Source organism: Mercurialis annua, linkage group LG2 (genome assembly GCF_937616625.2).
Source record: "Mercurialis annua linkage group LG2, ddMerAnnu1.2, whole genome shotgun sequence".
NCBI classification, from domain to species: domain Eukaryota; kingdom Viridiplantae; phylum Streptophyta; class Magnoliopsida; order Malpighiales; family Euphorbiaceae; genus Mercurialis; species Mercurialis annua.
Window position 1 is genome coordinate 57,064,720 of NC_065571.1, and position 16,633 is coordinate 57,081,352.

Below are 16,633 nucleotides of genomic sequence, written 5' to 3' on the forward strand. Positions count from 1 at the left end.
TATGATCTCTTATTTTTCAGTTTAGCCTATCTAACGTTTTAACTTGTAAATTATGTGTCATTTTAATAACCGTTTGACCCCTTCTTGTCCAACCGGACCAAATAGTTGGTTACAAGTTAAGAAAGATGTGTGAACTTATGTTTTTAACCGATGTGCCATATGATTAATATATATTTTTAATTTCTGAATTTGCACTCTTTTACATAGCTGGCCTCTTTATCTTCCAGTTTAACCAATTTTACCTTTTATTTTTGGTGATATGTCTAGTTAAGTGGCAGTCCAATCAACATTTTCACCACACTAACGCATTTGCGTTTTACTCTCTTTTTCAAAGATTAAACAAGTAAAATTTACAAACAGAGACGTTATATAGGTTGAACTGAAAGATGAGTCAGATGGATCAATAGATATAAATTTAGGGTCAAAATATGCAATAAACCTTTGTGTTTTACACTTCAATATATTGGAACTACCATATAAAATTTAATTTTTTTATTTCTTTTTTCAATTATAATAAGTTCAAAATTTAATTGGATCCATCAAAACTAAATACAATTTGATCAAATTCTAATCATACTATCTTTGTCTTTAACTATCCGGTTTTTTTAGATTAAGTCATTTTATTGATCCTGGATTAAATTGGTATGCATCGATTATCAATTTTTTAAAAATACTTATTTTTGTTATGAAGAAACAAATAACTTTAACTAAAAGAAACGATACACAAATTACAACTCAGTTTACTACATTTTTCAGCTTCTTTTCATATCTTGCTAAAAGACATCAACCCGAACAAGGAACATAACTGGGCTAAATTCATTTAGAGATCTTTATATTATATTATTTTTATTCAGAAAGTCTTTTTACTTTTTTTTCTTCCGGTCTCTTTTCTTATTTAATTTTTTGTTTTTCAGGTTTTTTTTAGTTTTTTCCAGTCCCTTGACGTACAATTTTTGAAAAATATTTTATATTTAGCCAGTCGCTTTTTCTTTTTTCAAAAATTATTAAATCTTTTATCATATTTCCATTTCTATCTAAATTTAACATTGTTCATTTAAAAATTAAAAAATACTTATTAAAACTAGAATACAAATTACTAAATGGTCATAAATAATTAATACAAATAGAAAAAATGTGGTATCATATTCAGACTAATGTAAAACTCTACTTTTTCCAGAGACGAAACCTAAGTTTAAAGGAGACATTTGCACAACATAATTATTTTGAAAACATTTTTTTATATAACATTGATGAGCATGTAATTTTTTTTTATTACACTAGTGCAAAAATTAGATTCTACGATTTTACTAGAACACTGTTCAGCGTACATATCATTTAATCTATAATCCATTGGTGTAATTTCTTTCTTCTAGCTTACACAAGAGTGGAATCATAAATTTCCTCTTATTTTATGCAGAGAAACGATTTAAGTTCCAATTCAATGTTTGAAATTATTATTTTGATTATACTATATAGAACGTGAAAGCATATGGTAATTGAAAAGTTTTAAGGTCAACTAAAATTATTGTCACAACGTCACAAAGGCGACTATGTTCAACTCTTTAATCCTAAACATGTGGAGCGCCTCTTCAATTGTTGATGTTGTTAATTATCTATAAATTAATTACCTCAAAATTGAGGGACTTTAATTTGATTATAGATGTTAAGAAGGTTGGATTCGTAGAAAAGTTAATAGTATATCATTTTAATCATTATTTTAACAACAAATTATAGCCAAAGCCAATGAATATGAACAAAACCCGCCAAGTATATAAACATAATCTTATCATTTAAGCTACTAGCAAGATAATATATAGATGCAAAAATCATGCAATTTTTTTTATTATGATAGGAGAAAATCGAACTTGAAACATTTTTTTAATTACAATAGGGACCTAAACTTGTTTATAAATATGTACAAGGATTCTAATCTAATTAGACAAAATTGCGCATATAAAAACTTAAATACAAGGACCTTAGCTTATTTTTTTTAGCGTATGATTATGAAACGGATTATTTCATTCAAAGAAATACATAATAATTGATACAAGAACTCAAACATATACAAGTTCCAATTATATTATATAAGCAATGTAAATTTAATTTTTTTTAGTTCAAATACCTTTGAATTTAAATTCATCAAGTATAAATAAAATTCAGCAAGTAAATAATTAGAAGAAAGAAGAAAGCTGACACAATGAAGATGGCTCAACATCTAGAGGCTGGCAAGAGAGAATAGAGAGCAAAGTAGAGCAAGAATGACTTCCCGATCAAATGAGCAGCACCTATATTAGCGCGGAGACGAAAACAAAAACGCCAAATAAAAAATGATAAAATAGTATCTTTATGAAAATACATTATAAATATAATGTCTTAAAGTTTTAGAAACGTTTTCGAAAATGAAAATAAACAATCAAAATAGTAATCGAGAAGGTTTCGTATAACTTAGAGCAACACCGATAATCGCATGCTCGTATTTGGCAAGTCATTCTTGGCTCTATCTCTGCTCTATAGATCCTTCATGCAAGCCAGAATAGATAAGCAAATCAAGATGAACATTCCATATGAGACTCTGTATATGTATTGCCTCACATTTGTTATATTTATACCCAAAGATAAAATGAAATATAGCACTTAATTTCAATTAATGGGGGTATCAAAACAAATTAGCAACTAGCTCCACTCAATTGCTTCCACATACATATATTCTTTTGTTATCCAAATTACCATTAGGCTAAACATATAGAAGCATTGACATATCATGATACGTCAATCAGAATTTATTCTTTGATCATGATAAGATTTCCTTTTGCTATAGTCAGACCATTTTTGTGGCCAATGTTTCTTAAGTTTTTGATTAATGTATATGACCTTAATATGTAGGATTGAGTTGTTTAATAGTGTCATTTTATGACGCAAAATAGTTCAATAAAATATAAATAATTTGCTATTTAATGGATATTTTAAAGTAAAGAACAATTAGACGTGATTTTTTTCTAACGGATCAAATCTACTTTCATAGATATCGAGAATGAATACACTCTCCTATATATATGTAATAGATATCAGTGAATACATTCTCTTATAAATTATGCGTAGTGGATATGAGTAGATAAATTCTTCTATATGTAGTGGATATGAGCGGATATACTCTATAATTAATCTAGCGAATATGAAGAGTAACACTACTAGAAAAACGCCATTTAGCGACAGAAAAATGCTTAAATCCGTCGCTAAAACCGTATAAAAACGGATTAGCGACGGAAATCCTCTGTCGCTAAGTTTTTGGCCGCTAAACAGTTAGCGATGCAAAATCTCGTCCGTCGCTAATTTTGACGACAGACTAGCGACGAAAAATCTCATCTATCGATAAATTAACGATGGATTCACGACGACGAGATTTAGATTAGCAACATACGAGATACTGATTTTTCAATAGTTGCCGATTATTTAGCGGATTACCGACATATTAGCGACGAAAATAGCGACTGGAATTTTTTTAAGATTTCAATTTAAAAAATATATATTTTTAATTAGATCAAAATAGCTATTCATTTTGGCTATAATATTATTTTTAATATTTCTATATATCATTTTTGAGATTTCCGTAAACTTCGAAGCATTTTACCATTATTCTCATCCAAAAACTTGTTTAATTGTGAAGTTCTCCCATACTTACATATATATATATATATACATATATATATACATATGTATATATATATGTACATATGTATATATATATGTACATATGTATATATATATGTACATATGTATATATATACATACATATGTATACATACGTATACATATACATACATATGTATACATACGTATACATATACATACATATGTATACATATACATACATATGTATACATCTACATATATATACATACATATGTATATATGTACATACATATACATACATATGTATACATGTATACATATACATATGTATATATATATACATATACATATGTATATATGTATACATATACATATGTATATATGTATACATATACATATGTATATATCTATCTACATATACATATACATATATATATATATATATATATATATATATATATATATATATATATATATATATATATATGTATCTTCTATTTAACTTAGAACCAAAAACAACAAATAATTACTCCCTGCACTTTAAAATAATTATTGTTAAGTAATTATATTTTTGATAATATTTTTTTATTTTTATTTTAAATTAATAATTTTTTTAAATAATTTAAAAATCCCTCACTAATTAGCGATGGAAATCCGTCGCTAATTGCAATTCGTTGCTATTTTTCAGCAAAAACATTTTGGCAGCTCATTTCCCGCCAAGATAACGGCGGATCCATCACTAAAATCCGTCGAATGTTGGTGCCCCGTTTCCCGCTAAAATAGTGATGGATCTATCGCTAAGATCTGTCGGTAATATTTGGCAAGAAGTTTCCCGCTAATCCGTTGGTACTTTAGCGAAGGACAAATCTGTCGTTAAATCCGTCGCTTACTGCAGATTTAGCAGTTAAAATCCATCGGTAATTCTCTGTTTTCTAGTAGTGAAATATAAATACTACATAAATCACATTTTCATTTATAAAAAGAGATGAATTTAATTTTCCATCAATCCTACAAGTAGAAATATATACAGTTTAAATGAGTAGATAAATAGTTGATATTAGTATATATAAGTATTTACATATAAATATTACTTAATTCACATTTTTAATTATTAAATTTAGTGTATTATAGATGCAGTCGATATCATATAGTAATTAAGTAAATATTTATACATTTAATTAAATTTTGTAATTTTAGGAAGAGATTAATTTAAATTTCAATAAATCTTACAAGTAGAAAAATAAATGTTTTTCTAAATCCTTATCCTTTTTGGAGTGAATGGAAATTCCATTAAAGTTTGTATCTTTACAATGCATTCGCACATTTGTATTACATCCTTGAAACTTTAGAATTGTAAATCTTTTAGTTTGATAATTCTTCGTAAACTGAAAGTGATAAAAACTGGTGCCTGAACATATTGAATTGTTTATGGTCCATGATTTGTGTATTACTTAATCTGATAATTCTTCACGCAACTGCTATTAATACCAATTTATTTGTGATAGAAAGTGTTAAGTTGGACATTGGATGATGAATAAGAAAATTTCAAAGGGTAAAGTTTTATATATTTGGCGATACCTTTAATTTTGGATGAAATATGAAGCTATTCAACACCGAAGACAGGTACATTAAATCACATGCTTATTTAATTTGATTAATCTGTCTGTTTTTATTTATTTCATTTTTTTTACGTGTCATAATTTTATTTCATCACATTTATTATAAGGTTGGTAATTATTTTATTTTTATCTACTCAAAATAAAATTTATTATATATAATGTTTTAATAAGTGATTCAGATTTTATAGAAATAACATAAAATATATATATCGATGGCTGTTTCTATGGTTATTTTGTTGTAATTTATTTTATTTATTTCTCTACTGGAAGAAAATTGGTACAATTCTTCGAATAATGATAAATAAATAAATTAAAATACATTTTACTAACAAAATAACCACAGGCTTATATTTAATGGCTAATTATTTTGGTTAATTTTTGGCTTCTTTAATTTTGGCAAAGTTATCGAAATTTTAGACGCATATGGAGAGATTGTTACTACAGAGTTTTCTCATCTTTAAAGAAATAATCTGATGAGTAGAGCTGAAGCGACAATCAGTTTCAGTTTAATTTTTCAGTAACTACTATATTTATATATTTGGGTGGCTCATTTGGTAGTCAAAAAGCCCTATTGGATGACCGTTTTGCAGTATCATCATTTAACTCTGGTATGACTAGCTCATTGTGATGAGGAGTTTTATCTTTATATCGTAAATATTTTCACTTCATTTATTGAAATTTAGCCTATGACAAAAAAAATGGTTATATGTACGAGCATGTATATTATATATATGAGTATTTATATATAATTATATGACCAAAGGATCAACACATCCCTTGAACTTATGACACGGAATCATTTAACTCAATTTTTACTTTTTTTAGCAACTAATCCCAAATTTTTTCATTTTTGGGTCTGAATACCCTATAATTTATATTTTTGTTGTAAAAAATAGGTTTAGAATTATTTTATCACGACAATTAGGGAACTTTCTAATTTCTTTTTCGCATCCCTCATCTCCGATTTGTATTTCACGCGTTTTTAAAATACAATTATTGGATGATTTGACCCCAAAATTAAGAGTTTTGAAGTTAGTTGCTCAAAAAAGTAAGGTCTAATGACTTAAAAACCCTCCATATTGTAACTTTTTTTCATTTATACCCCGACATAGGAATCTTTTTAATGGTACCCTATTTCGGGTTTTGAGGTTTCAACTCTACCTCATGAGTTAAATTAACCTATTTTCATTAAAAAAAAGGTCAAATTAATCTTTCACTTTTAACATTTATTCTAATTAAATTTTAATGCTATTAATAGTAAAAAAAAGACCATTTTTTCAAAAAAAATTCAACTAATAATAATTTTTTTATTTAATTTATTAAATAAATTTTAAAATTAAAAACGTAAAATAATTTTTTTTCCGATTCTCAGGCGCCTGAGAAGAGGAGCTGTTGATCCTCTTCTCAGAGGAGGAGCAGCAGCTCGGAGCTGCTGCCGCTCTTCTGAAAAACGAGGAGCAGTCGGTTGCTGCTCTGAAAAACAAGGAGCAACTGCTCCTCGTTTTTTAGAGGAGCAGATCTGCTCCTCCCCTGAACAGAGGAGCAGCAACTCCTCTTTTCAGGCGAGCTCCTCTGTTCAGGGGAGGAGGATTTCCTCCTCCTCGCCTGAAAATCGGGAAATTTTTTTAAAAAAATTTTGTCGGTTTCGGTAACGTGATCGTAGATCAGATGAGTACGGTAGTGGGTCAAAATTTATTTTTTTATTAATTTATTTAATAAAATTTTAAAAAACAATTAAATGTTTGGATTTATTTGAACATTTTTAAGGTTAAAGGACTTGTTTGTATTTTTACAAACAGAAAAAAATATGATATAACCTTTTTATCTAATTGTTTTTAGTGTTTTTATCCTTAAATTAATTAATTTGTTAAATTTTTTAAAATAGGGGTAGAGTTAAAATCTAAAATGAAATAGGGTACAAGTGAAAAAAATTCCTACGTCGGGGTATAAATGAAAAAAAGTTACATCGTGGAGGGTTTTTAAGTGATTTGGCCAAAAAATAAAAGACGGGTTAAATGATCTTGTGTCACAAGTTTAGGGGGGGCGTTGACTCTTTGTTCATAATTATATTATAGGTGCTTACATATATGTTTCTTTACATCATGAATCGAACTATATGTATATTTATTTTTGTTCAAGTGGTTCAACCGGTGAGTAAACTGGTAAAATTATGATACAAACCAGTTTTAAAAATTAAACCAGTAACCAAATCGGTAGACCACTGATTTTTAGTTCAACCGATTAAGTAAATTACACTTAACAAAATAAATTTTAAATATGAGTTAGAGTCTAATTGGTCGAACCAATTCAACTGGATCAATCATCGATTCAACCGATGGCTCAATCCGGTTCATTTTTTTGATTTTTATATGTAAATCAGACTAGACAATTCGCCAGTCTCTGATTCAATTACCAAGCGGTTCAACCGGCCAACCCGTTCCCATTTTTTTAGAACACAGAAATGAACTATAAAACTATACATGTGTAGGTGCAAGTAATGAAATAAGAAGAGATTGTTTGTTTGAAAGGTGATAGAGGCTGGCATGAGAAGAAAAAAAAAGAACATAGCCAAAAACAACTTGCCGATCGGACACAGAACATATCGATCACCGCCGGCAAGTCATCCTTGGCTGCATTCTGAGTCTATACCTCTTCATGCAAGACTGCTACACCACAAATATTAATCAATGCTTCATCTTTTGCTCTTCATCATGACTTATATTATATAGTCCTATAATATATTCCCTTGATGACCAACTTTCCTTAAAGGGAAAGTTCTTGCAAATATATGGCATCTTTAGGGCACTTATTATCATTTACAGCCCTTCAAATTCATTCATATTCTCTCACCACCAAATACTTACCCTATTTCTTCTGCCTCTGCATTCCATTCATGAGCCAACTTATTTAGTTTTACAAAAAATAAGTTGTACTAAATGTTTCTAATTTGTTTAATCAAAATTACTATCAATATAATATAGGTATATTGGATCAAATCATGCCCGGCCTTAGGCATAGGCCTCTAAGGCCTATGCCTAGGTCTACAAATTTTAGAGGGCCCCATATAGTGGCCTATGCCTAGGGCCACAAATTTTAAAGGGCCCCATAATTATATGGGTCTATAGGAAAAATAAATATTATATTAAAATTTTATTAAAAATAAATGTTATATTAAAATTTTATTAATTTTTTTATGATAGATGAAATTTTCATTTTTTAAATTTAATTAGGTCTTTTAGTAATTAGAAAATAGTTTTTAAAGGGCCTCTTTTATGGTAGTAAATGTTGTAATTTATATTAAAAAATAAACTAGGCTCTTTTATTAATAACTATATAGGAATACAAACAAGAGTAAATTATATTATATATATTCTTTTTATCTAAAAAAATATTTTTTTTAAAAAAAATGTTATAAAACTTTACTAAAAATCTATCGATATTTACCAAAAATCTAGTAAATATTTATCAATAATCTACCGAGAGAGTACCTTTATAAAGTGAAAAAGAATATATTTTTATGAAAAAAATAAAACGAGTTTATTTTTACGAACAATTTTACAAAAATAGATTTTATTTATAAAAAATATCAAGATCTCGCCTAGGGCCTCGGTTCATCTAAGGCCGGCACTGGATCAAATGTATTATTTTCTTTACTAAATTTTCTAAAAACTATCATATCATTTAAACGAAACCCTTTTAATTATCTAAAAATTAGAAATATATGAATTTTTTAAATTTCATAATTCAAAAAGATATTAGTATTTTTTTTACATTAATCTAGCTAGATGGTTATGAATTTACTTATTTTTAAATAAAATATCAATATCACATTCTATAAATAAAAAATAGGCTTTGAGAAAATATGCTTTCTTATAAATTCACTAGATTCTATATCAATTTACTTTAGAGTGACCTTTCAATATATTTATATGCATAAGGGAAAAGTTTTGAATTTCGAATGGGAATATAATGTCCTTCGTCAGCTTTGAATACTGTGTTGAAAGTTTTGGATATAAAATGAAATAATGCTAGCTTTTGTGGAAAGTGTACATGGCATAATTTATCGATTTTATTTTTTATTTTTCATCTTTTTGACAATTAAATAATTTTATATTAATATTAAGCAGTTGCACAAGTGTAAAAATTTAAAAAAGCTATAACCGTTTGTAATAATCTAACATGTAACAAGTTGTAAAATCTTGATTTGCAGATCGTCTTATAAAATAAAAATAAAAAATACATAACTGTTGTAAATCACAATAAAATTGAGAAAATTACACCAAATCACCCAAAATTTCAAAAGTTTATGTTTATCACCCAACATTTTCTTTTTTGCAAAAATCCCTCGATTTTTAAAACAGGTTTTCATGTGTACCCTTTAATAATTAAACTTCCCATTTTGACCTTATGGTCTATTTTATCTATTGTATTTCTATTACATACAATAATTCTCCTTCACTTTCTATACACTGGTTCGATAGGGTCGGATCTGTCGGGTCTGTATGATATGGCCGCTGGTCAACAACCGGCCTTCTGCTGGTCATCGGAGTCAGACCACCGCTGGCCGGACTATCAGTGATTAGTCGACGAGCTGAAGAATCTTTTTTGTTGCCGTTGAACTGACCATACTTTCTACCGATTTATAAATCTGTCGATTTCCCTTTGAACCCTATCAATCACGATTTACACCTTTCAAGGTCATTAATTAATTTATTTGATTCTGCTCCTTGTTGCTTGTTGCTTTTCGTTTTAATAAAGTCTTAACTCTATGTTTTTCTTTTCTTTGTATTATGATTAATTGCTTTGGTGGCCATTTTGTTACTGGGTCTTTTTCAATTTTAAGATTTTGATTTTTTTTTTCTGATAATGGTAAAGTTAATGTTTTATATAGTTGTTTATCATTTTCAAATTGATTCTTTTATGCATTGAATTTGTCAGTAGAAGAAATTAATTTTTTATTTTCAGTCTTAACTTGTTGGAGGAGATAAAGACATTGCTCCATCGTCTCCCAGATAATCTCACAATTTGGGTTTTTATTGCTCATGGTGAACCTGATGTGAACCTATATTAACGGAACTACTTTAATTCATTTTTTAACAAAATTAGTTTTACTGCTCTTTACAATCTTAACTGACATTTTATATAGAGAAAATTTTGAGATTTAGAGTAATATATAAATTGAATCTCTTTTTAAGTGAAATGTATTTAACAGTTTATAAAACTGAAAATCAACCTGATATGAACCTGATATGAACCTATATAACCTGAACTAACTTAATTCAATGTTTAATAAAATTTATTTTGCTGCTTTTTATAATCTTATCTGATATTTTATATAAAGAGAATTTTGATATTTAGTGTAATATACAAATTGAATCTCTTTTAGGTAAAATGTATTTGACAGTCTATAAAATCCAAGATCAACCTGTTATGAACCTCATATGAACCTATATCAACCGAACTATTTTAATAATTTTACTATAATAATTATTTTTTATTATTGTAGTAAAATGAATTTTTATAAATTATACTATTAAAAATAGACTAATAGTAGATTGAAAATAAATTATTTAAGATTTTTTGCGGTGATTTGAGTAAATTTAATATTAACTCAACGTCGACTCAATGTCCACTCAATGTCGACTCAATATCAACTCTATGTCAACTCAATGTAAACTAGATGTAAACTAAATATCAATCCAAGTGAATTTTTTAGTAATTATTATAATTTTAAAAATTAACTTATTTTTATTATGTTAGTAAAATTATTTTTTTAAAAAAATTATACCATCAAAAATAAATTAATAGTAGATTGAAAATAATTTTTCAAGACTTTTCACGGTAGTTACGTAAATTTAATGTAAATTAATATCAACTCAATATAAACCTTATATCAACTCAATGTACACTAAATGCCAATTCGAAGTAATTTTTTAATAAATTATAATAATTTTAAAAATTAAATTAATATCAACTCAATATAAATTTAATATGCGAAAACTAATCTAAATGAACTCTAAGTAAACTGATTATAAATTAAGTTATTTTAATCAAAATAATTTATTAATAATATTTTTTAAAATATTTTTGAAATGGTGATGTGAACTTAATATAAAGTCAAAATAAAATTGATGGATACCGAATCCTACTGTAAGTATAATGGAGCCGAGTTGCAGGAGATCCACTCTCAGGCGACACCGGACTCCCCCTGAAGACGGAAAGATATGAAGGAGATACCGAATCTCTAAGATTCGGTAATACACTAATAAAGACCGAATCCCACATGATCCGCCAAGAGCGCGTCAGGTCCGGGATTCGGATACACGACTAAATATGGAAACCTTGTCCTATTTGGACACAAACACTACATATGGAAGGATAAGCTCTACTTTAGGAAGATAAGACTATTTAGGAAGACGTTCCTAAATAGGACTCTTATCAGATTAAGGTAGATCTCGACAAATCAGGAGAATCCTTAAGATACGGCCGAATCCCTACAAAGTAGGATTCACCTACCTAATACAACTCTACTAGGTATATTCGACTACTATAAAAGGAGCACGAGGTATGCCTAGAATCACAATTACATTCATATACTCAAAACGCTGCTCAAAGCTCTAAACTGACTTTAGCATCGGAGAGTTAATCGGACAACCACCGTCCGGTTAGCTTCTACCCTGTTTTGCAGGTTCGCTCACCGGTTCAGAAGGCAGACTCCATCAATTGGCGCCGTCTGTGGGAAAAGCTTAACTAAACTTCAAAAGAAGGAGCTTTTCTGAACTCAAAAACAAATCTCATTGAAGAAGATGACTTCTGAAAGAGTAAACCTGAAAGACAAACAACCAATGGACCCAAAAAGCACTCCGGAGATAATCAACGTGACGGAAGATGGGCTTCTCAACTCCGGGGAAAAAAGCAACACCGGAGGGCTCTCTTTCTCAACACCCCAGTACCAAACTAATCCAATAAGAGGAAGCATCCCAATTGCTTTCAACCTAAGCACTGAAGAACAAGCACCAAATGCAGCGACACAAGATCCACACAGCGAAATGCTGAAAAAGATACTAGAATCTGTGCAGGCAAATCTTGACAGATTGGCTAATGAGGCCAAAAGAACAAACGACAGGCACGAAGAAACTATGAGAATGCTAAGGGAAAACTTCAGCCCTACAGCTCCCAGAAGAAGAGAAAGAACAAGAAATGCAAACCCAGGCCGATGGGAGACAAGGGCAGAAAACAACAAAAGCAAGGAACCTCGGACCAGAGGAAACGAAGAGAGGAACGAAGCAAGAAACCAGCGAGAAAAGGAAACCAGCGAAGAGGAAAGTCCTGACAGAGAAAAATCTAACGAGGAATCACCAGAGGCACCCAGAAATGAGCACAACCAGGAGGACGCCCGAAGCGGTCTGAATACGAAACGAGACGAACGAAGGGAGAAGGAAAAAGAAGATGCCCCACCAAGGAGTAAGCGACAAGAAAGAGATGCAGGGAAAGAACAAAATAAGAAAAAACACCAAGAAGGAGAGGGCGAATCGTCAGAAACACCCCAAAAAAGCAAAGCCACATATGTGGTGGAAGAAGATCTAGAAGAGAAGATCGCCAAAGCGCTCAAAAAACTAAAATCTGAAGAATTGGATATAGAGGACCTCAGGTTGAAAGGATCACCCCTCTCGCCCGAGATCATGGAGGAAACCATCCCGTACAGCATGAAGCTGCCGACCTTGCCAATTTTCAATGGGGAAGGAGACCCCCGAGACCATACCTCTAGGTTCACAGCAACCATGGGGCTACTCAGCGTATCAGACGCCATCCTCTGCAGGGTTTTCCCTACCACGCTCACGGGCACAGCCCAGAGATGGTATAACAAATTAAAACCAGGCTCGATCAAAAGCTTCGCTTCGCTTTCAACAGAATTCCTCAACAGATATCTCACAAACATCCCAGCTAAAACCACTACCAGTATCCTAAGAGCCTGTATCCAAGAAGAAGGAGAAACCCTGCGAAGCTACATCGAACGATTCAACAAGCAAGCTATGAAGATAGACAACCTGAACGTCGACATGGCGACAGAAGCATTGCGAGACGGGACGCGATTCGGAAAGCTGGTGGACAAGCTGCTAGTCAATAAACCCACAACTTTCTCAAACTTAATGGGCATAGCTCAGAAATACTTCGAGTTAGACGAAGGGCGAAGGGCGATTCGCGGAAAGGAAGCAAAAGGAAAAGAATCAAAAGAGAGATCCAGAGAAAAAACCAAGTCCAAACCTGATGACAGGAGAGGAAGACCCGAAGAAAGCAGACGATTCGCCCCCCAGACAAGATATGAATCGAGATACGATCCCAGAGATGATGAGAATAACTTCACTCCATTAAACACCAGCCGAACTAATGTCCTCATGTGGATCAAAGAAAACATCAAAAACGTGGTATGGCCACCCAAAATGAAAGCAGAAGCAAGAGACACCAGAAAGTACTGCAAATTTCACGACGATTACGGACACGAAACGGATAGCTGCAGAGACTTAAAGGTCGAGATCGAAAGAATGATCGACACAGGCGAACTGAGGAAATTTGTGGCCCGAAAAGAGAAGAGCAATGACAAGGGAGAAAAAAGAAACAGAGAAGACAAGCCAAAAGAAAAGGAAGACGAGCGCCCATCCAAAATTCTGGGAACCATACACATGATTAATGGTGGAGGGCATAGTAGCTCCACGATCAGGAGGAAGCAGAGGAAGGAAGTAATGAACATACGAGAAACTCACATGCCGCCAGTGATCTTCGATGTAGAAGACTATGAACACGTCAAAGCACCTCACAACGATGCTTTGGTAGTGACTACTATCATTGAAAATTGGAACATGGAGCGGATCCTTATCGACGAAGGAAGTGCAGTAAACCTCATGACGAATGCAGCATACAAAATGTTGGGAGGAACAGCGTCAAGGTTACGCCGAGTCCCAATTCCGCTATCAGGACTCGGTGGACCCTCCATCACCCCGCTGGGAGCAGTCACCTTGGAAGTAATAATCGGCCCAGAAAGAGGAATGAACAAGAAAATCATGTCACTATTTAACATAGTGGACATGGAATTGACATATAATGCCATCCTAGGAAGACCTTTCCTCCATGACTCGGCAGCGGTAACCAGCATCAGAGCACTGGCAATGAAGGTACCGACTGAAAAGGGAGTAGTGACGCTGAGAGGAGACCAAGGAATAGCCAAGAAGTGCTATGATGAATCAGTGGTGGATCTCCAAGAAAACAAGACCGAAAAGAAGGAAGAATAGGAATGAAAAACGACCCATCATCGGTAACGACTCTCCGTCTTACCAGATGGCGTCAAATCTATCTTTAATGCTTTGTATGCCATCTTTTTATCAATAAAAATTCAATTTCGCTACCATCTGATTAGCCAGACGAACCAATAAAGAAATAAAAATCAAGAACAGCCACGAGTGATTAAATCAAAGACGAAAGAAGAAAAAATAAATTAAAGATCAAACTCAAGAAAAGCTAAAAGCCAAGAAAATGAGTTTAAATTAACTCAAAGCAAAATCGCCGAACCAGGCAAATCGCCACGAAAGGCTAAAAACCAAGAAAACGAGTTTAAATTAACTCAAAGCAAAATAGCCGAACCAGGCAGATCGCCACGAAAGGCTAAAAATGAGTTTAGATTAACTCAGAAAAGGCGAATCGCCAAAAAAGAGTTTAGATTAACTCGAAACAAAAACAAAAATAAAAAGAGTTTAGATTAACTCTACAAAAAGCAACGCCAAGAACAGGGTTTAGAGTAACCCTCGAGGCAAGACAAGTACATAAAGATAAGGCAAAAGCACATTTCGAAGAAAAACGAAGAAAATATATTCATAGATTGCGAATTACAAAAAGCAAAATTAATACATCAGCAAATACAATCAAAAGAAAACTACTAAACACGGTCTTTAGAAATCTTGACGAGGAGATCACGGGCGATGGCCTGGGGATCCAACCCGTTAACCCCAGAAAGATCAATATTGGGATTCTGCTCCAGAAGCTTCTTCCCAATCGCAAGGCGATACTCGCTTATCAGAGCAGAGTAAAAAGCCTTCGTATCTAGCAGACGGATGTGAAGACCTTCAACCTCCGTTCTAAGACTATCCCTCTCCCCACCAACAAGGGAATTGATCCGAATGAGCTCCTCGATCTCTTGAGTCAAGTCATCGGTCTTTTTCTCAATCACTTTCACTTGGCGATCATTAATCGCATCCTGCGCCTTGAGCTGCGCCAGAAGGGAATCATGCTCTTCCAAAGAGGCCTTCAATTTCGCCCTTTCAGACTCGGAAGTCGCCAAAAGAGCAGACAGACGCTCGACCTCCTCCTCGGCACACTGTCGGCGGTCGTTCAATACCAGAACAGATTGAAGGGCCTACACACCAGAAATAAACAAATAAGAAAGCAACTGAATACAAAAAACATATTATACTCAAGAAAGAAAGCACTTACAGAGAAACCATGAAAACAAGCCAGATCGGAAAGCTCCTGACCCGGCCTACCACAGAACCACGTGACATCATCAGGAATCGCCAAAGTCCGGATATATTCCGCTAGCACTCTCGGATTCAGCAAACTGGCAGGATCCTGACCTTCGACCCATTGAACCAAGTCTGGAGCAGAAGAAGAGCTTCCAGGAAAACTCTCCCTCGTAGGAGAATCATCGACAACTCGACGTCTTTTTCTAGACGGAGAATCCGGGTCTCGACCTAGAGAAATCTCCCCCGAATCAGCAACAACAGGCCCCTCTGAGGCCACACCCCCAACTCCCCCCGAAACGATAGATGATGCTAGAGGGGGGGAGTAGTGACGGAATCGCCTCGTCGCCGACTGGAACAGCCGAGTCATCACCATCATCATCATTTATAACAATAACCTCAGGCAACGCTACCTCGGCGGGAGCTAGGGGGATATCAACAGGAGCCCCATCCACGACAATGTCGCCAGGAATAACGTCGGCGATAGGAACGTCAGGACCACCCATCGGAACGTCCAAATCTACTTGAAATCCGGAAAGGAAATCGTCAGAAGAAGAAGACATCCTACAAAAGAAACATTAAAAAGAACTTAAGCAAATTAATATACCTTGAACAAAAGAGTAGCAAAGATCCGCCAAGCCTCGAGGAGGATCCTCCAAAGGAAACCATCGACTCCGAAGATGACTATTAACCAAGACATCTAAAATGGGACGCGACACAATACTACAGGAAGATATGTCAAAAGCAAGCTTTGACTCGGATAAACTTAAAGGAGAAGAATAGCTCCGAACTGGATGAGAAGAAAAACCATCCGAAAAATGAAGAAAAGCAAATTTATGATAGACAATAAAGAAGCGCCTTCGCCAGCGACTGGTT

General features: G+C 32.7%; 1 protein-coding gene across 1 annotated transcript; it reads right to left on the reverse strand.

The window, feature by feature from the left end:
- Positions 1-15,105: 15,105 nt before the first annotated feature.
- On the reverse strand, positions 15,106-16,142 carry LOC126668780 (uncharacterized). The gene is made up of 2 exons (XM_050361956.2): positions 15,732-16,142; positions 15,106-15,654 (listed from the first exon to the last, which is right to left on the reverse strand). Exons 1-2 carry the CDS (start codon positions 16,140-16,142, stop codon positions 15,178-15,180), a joined length of 888 nt encoding a protein of 295 aa, XP_050217913.1. The 3' UTR covers positions 15,106-15,177.
- Positions 16,143-16,633: the final 491 nt, after the last annotated feature.

Bases quoted from the DNA above. Each gene is read 5' to 3' on its own strand.
- LOC126668780 (XM_050361956.2), bottom strand. From the start codon at position 16,142: ATGATGATGATGGTGATGACTCGGCTGTTCCAGTCGGCGACGAGGCGA. The intron at 15,655-15,731 runs GTAAGTGCTTTC...TCTGGTGTGTAG, and splicing joins CTTGTTTTCATGGTTTCTCT to GCCCTTCAATCTGTTCTGGT.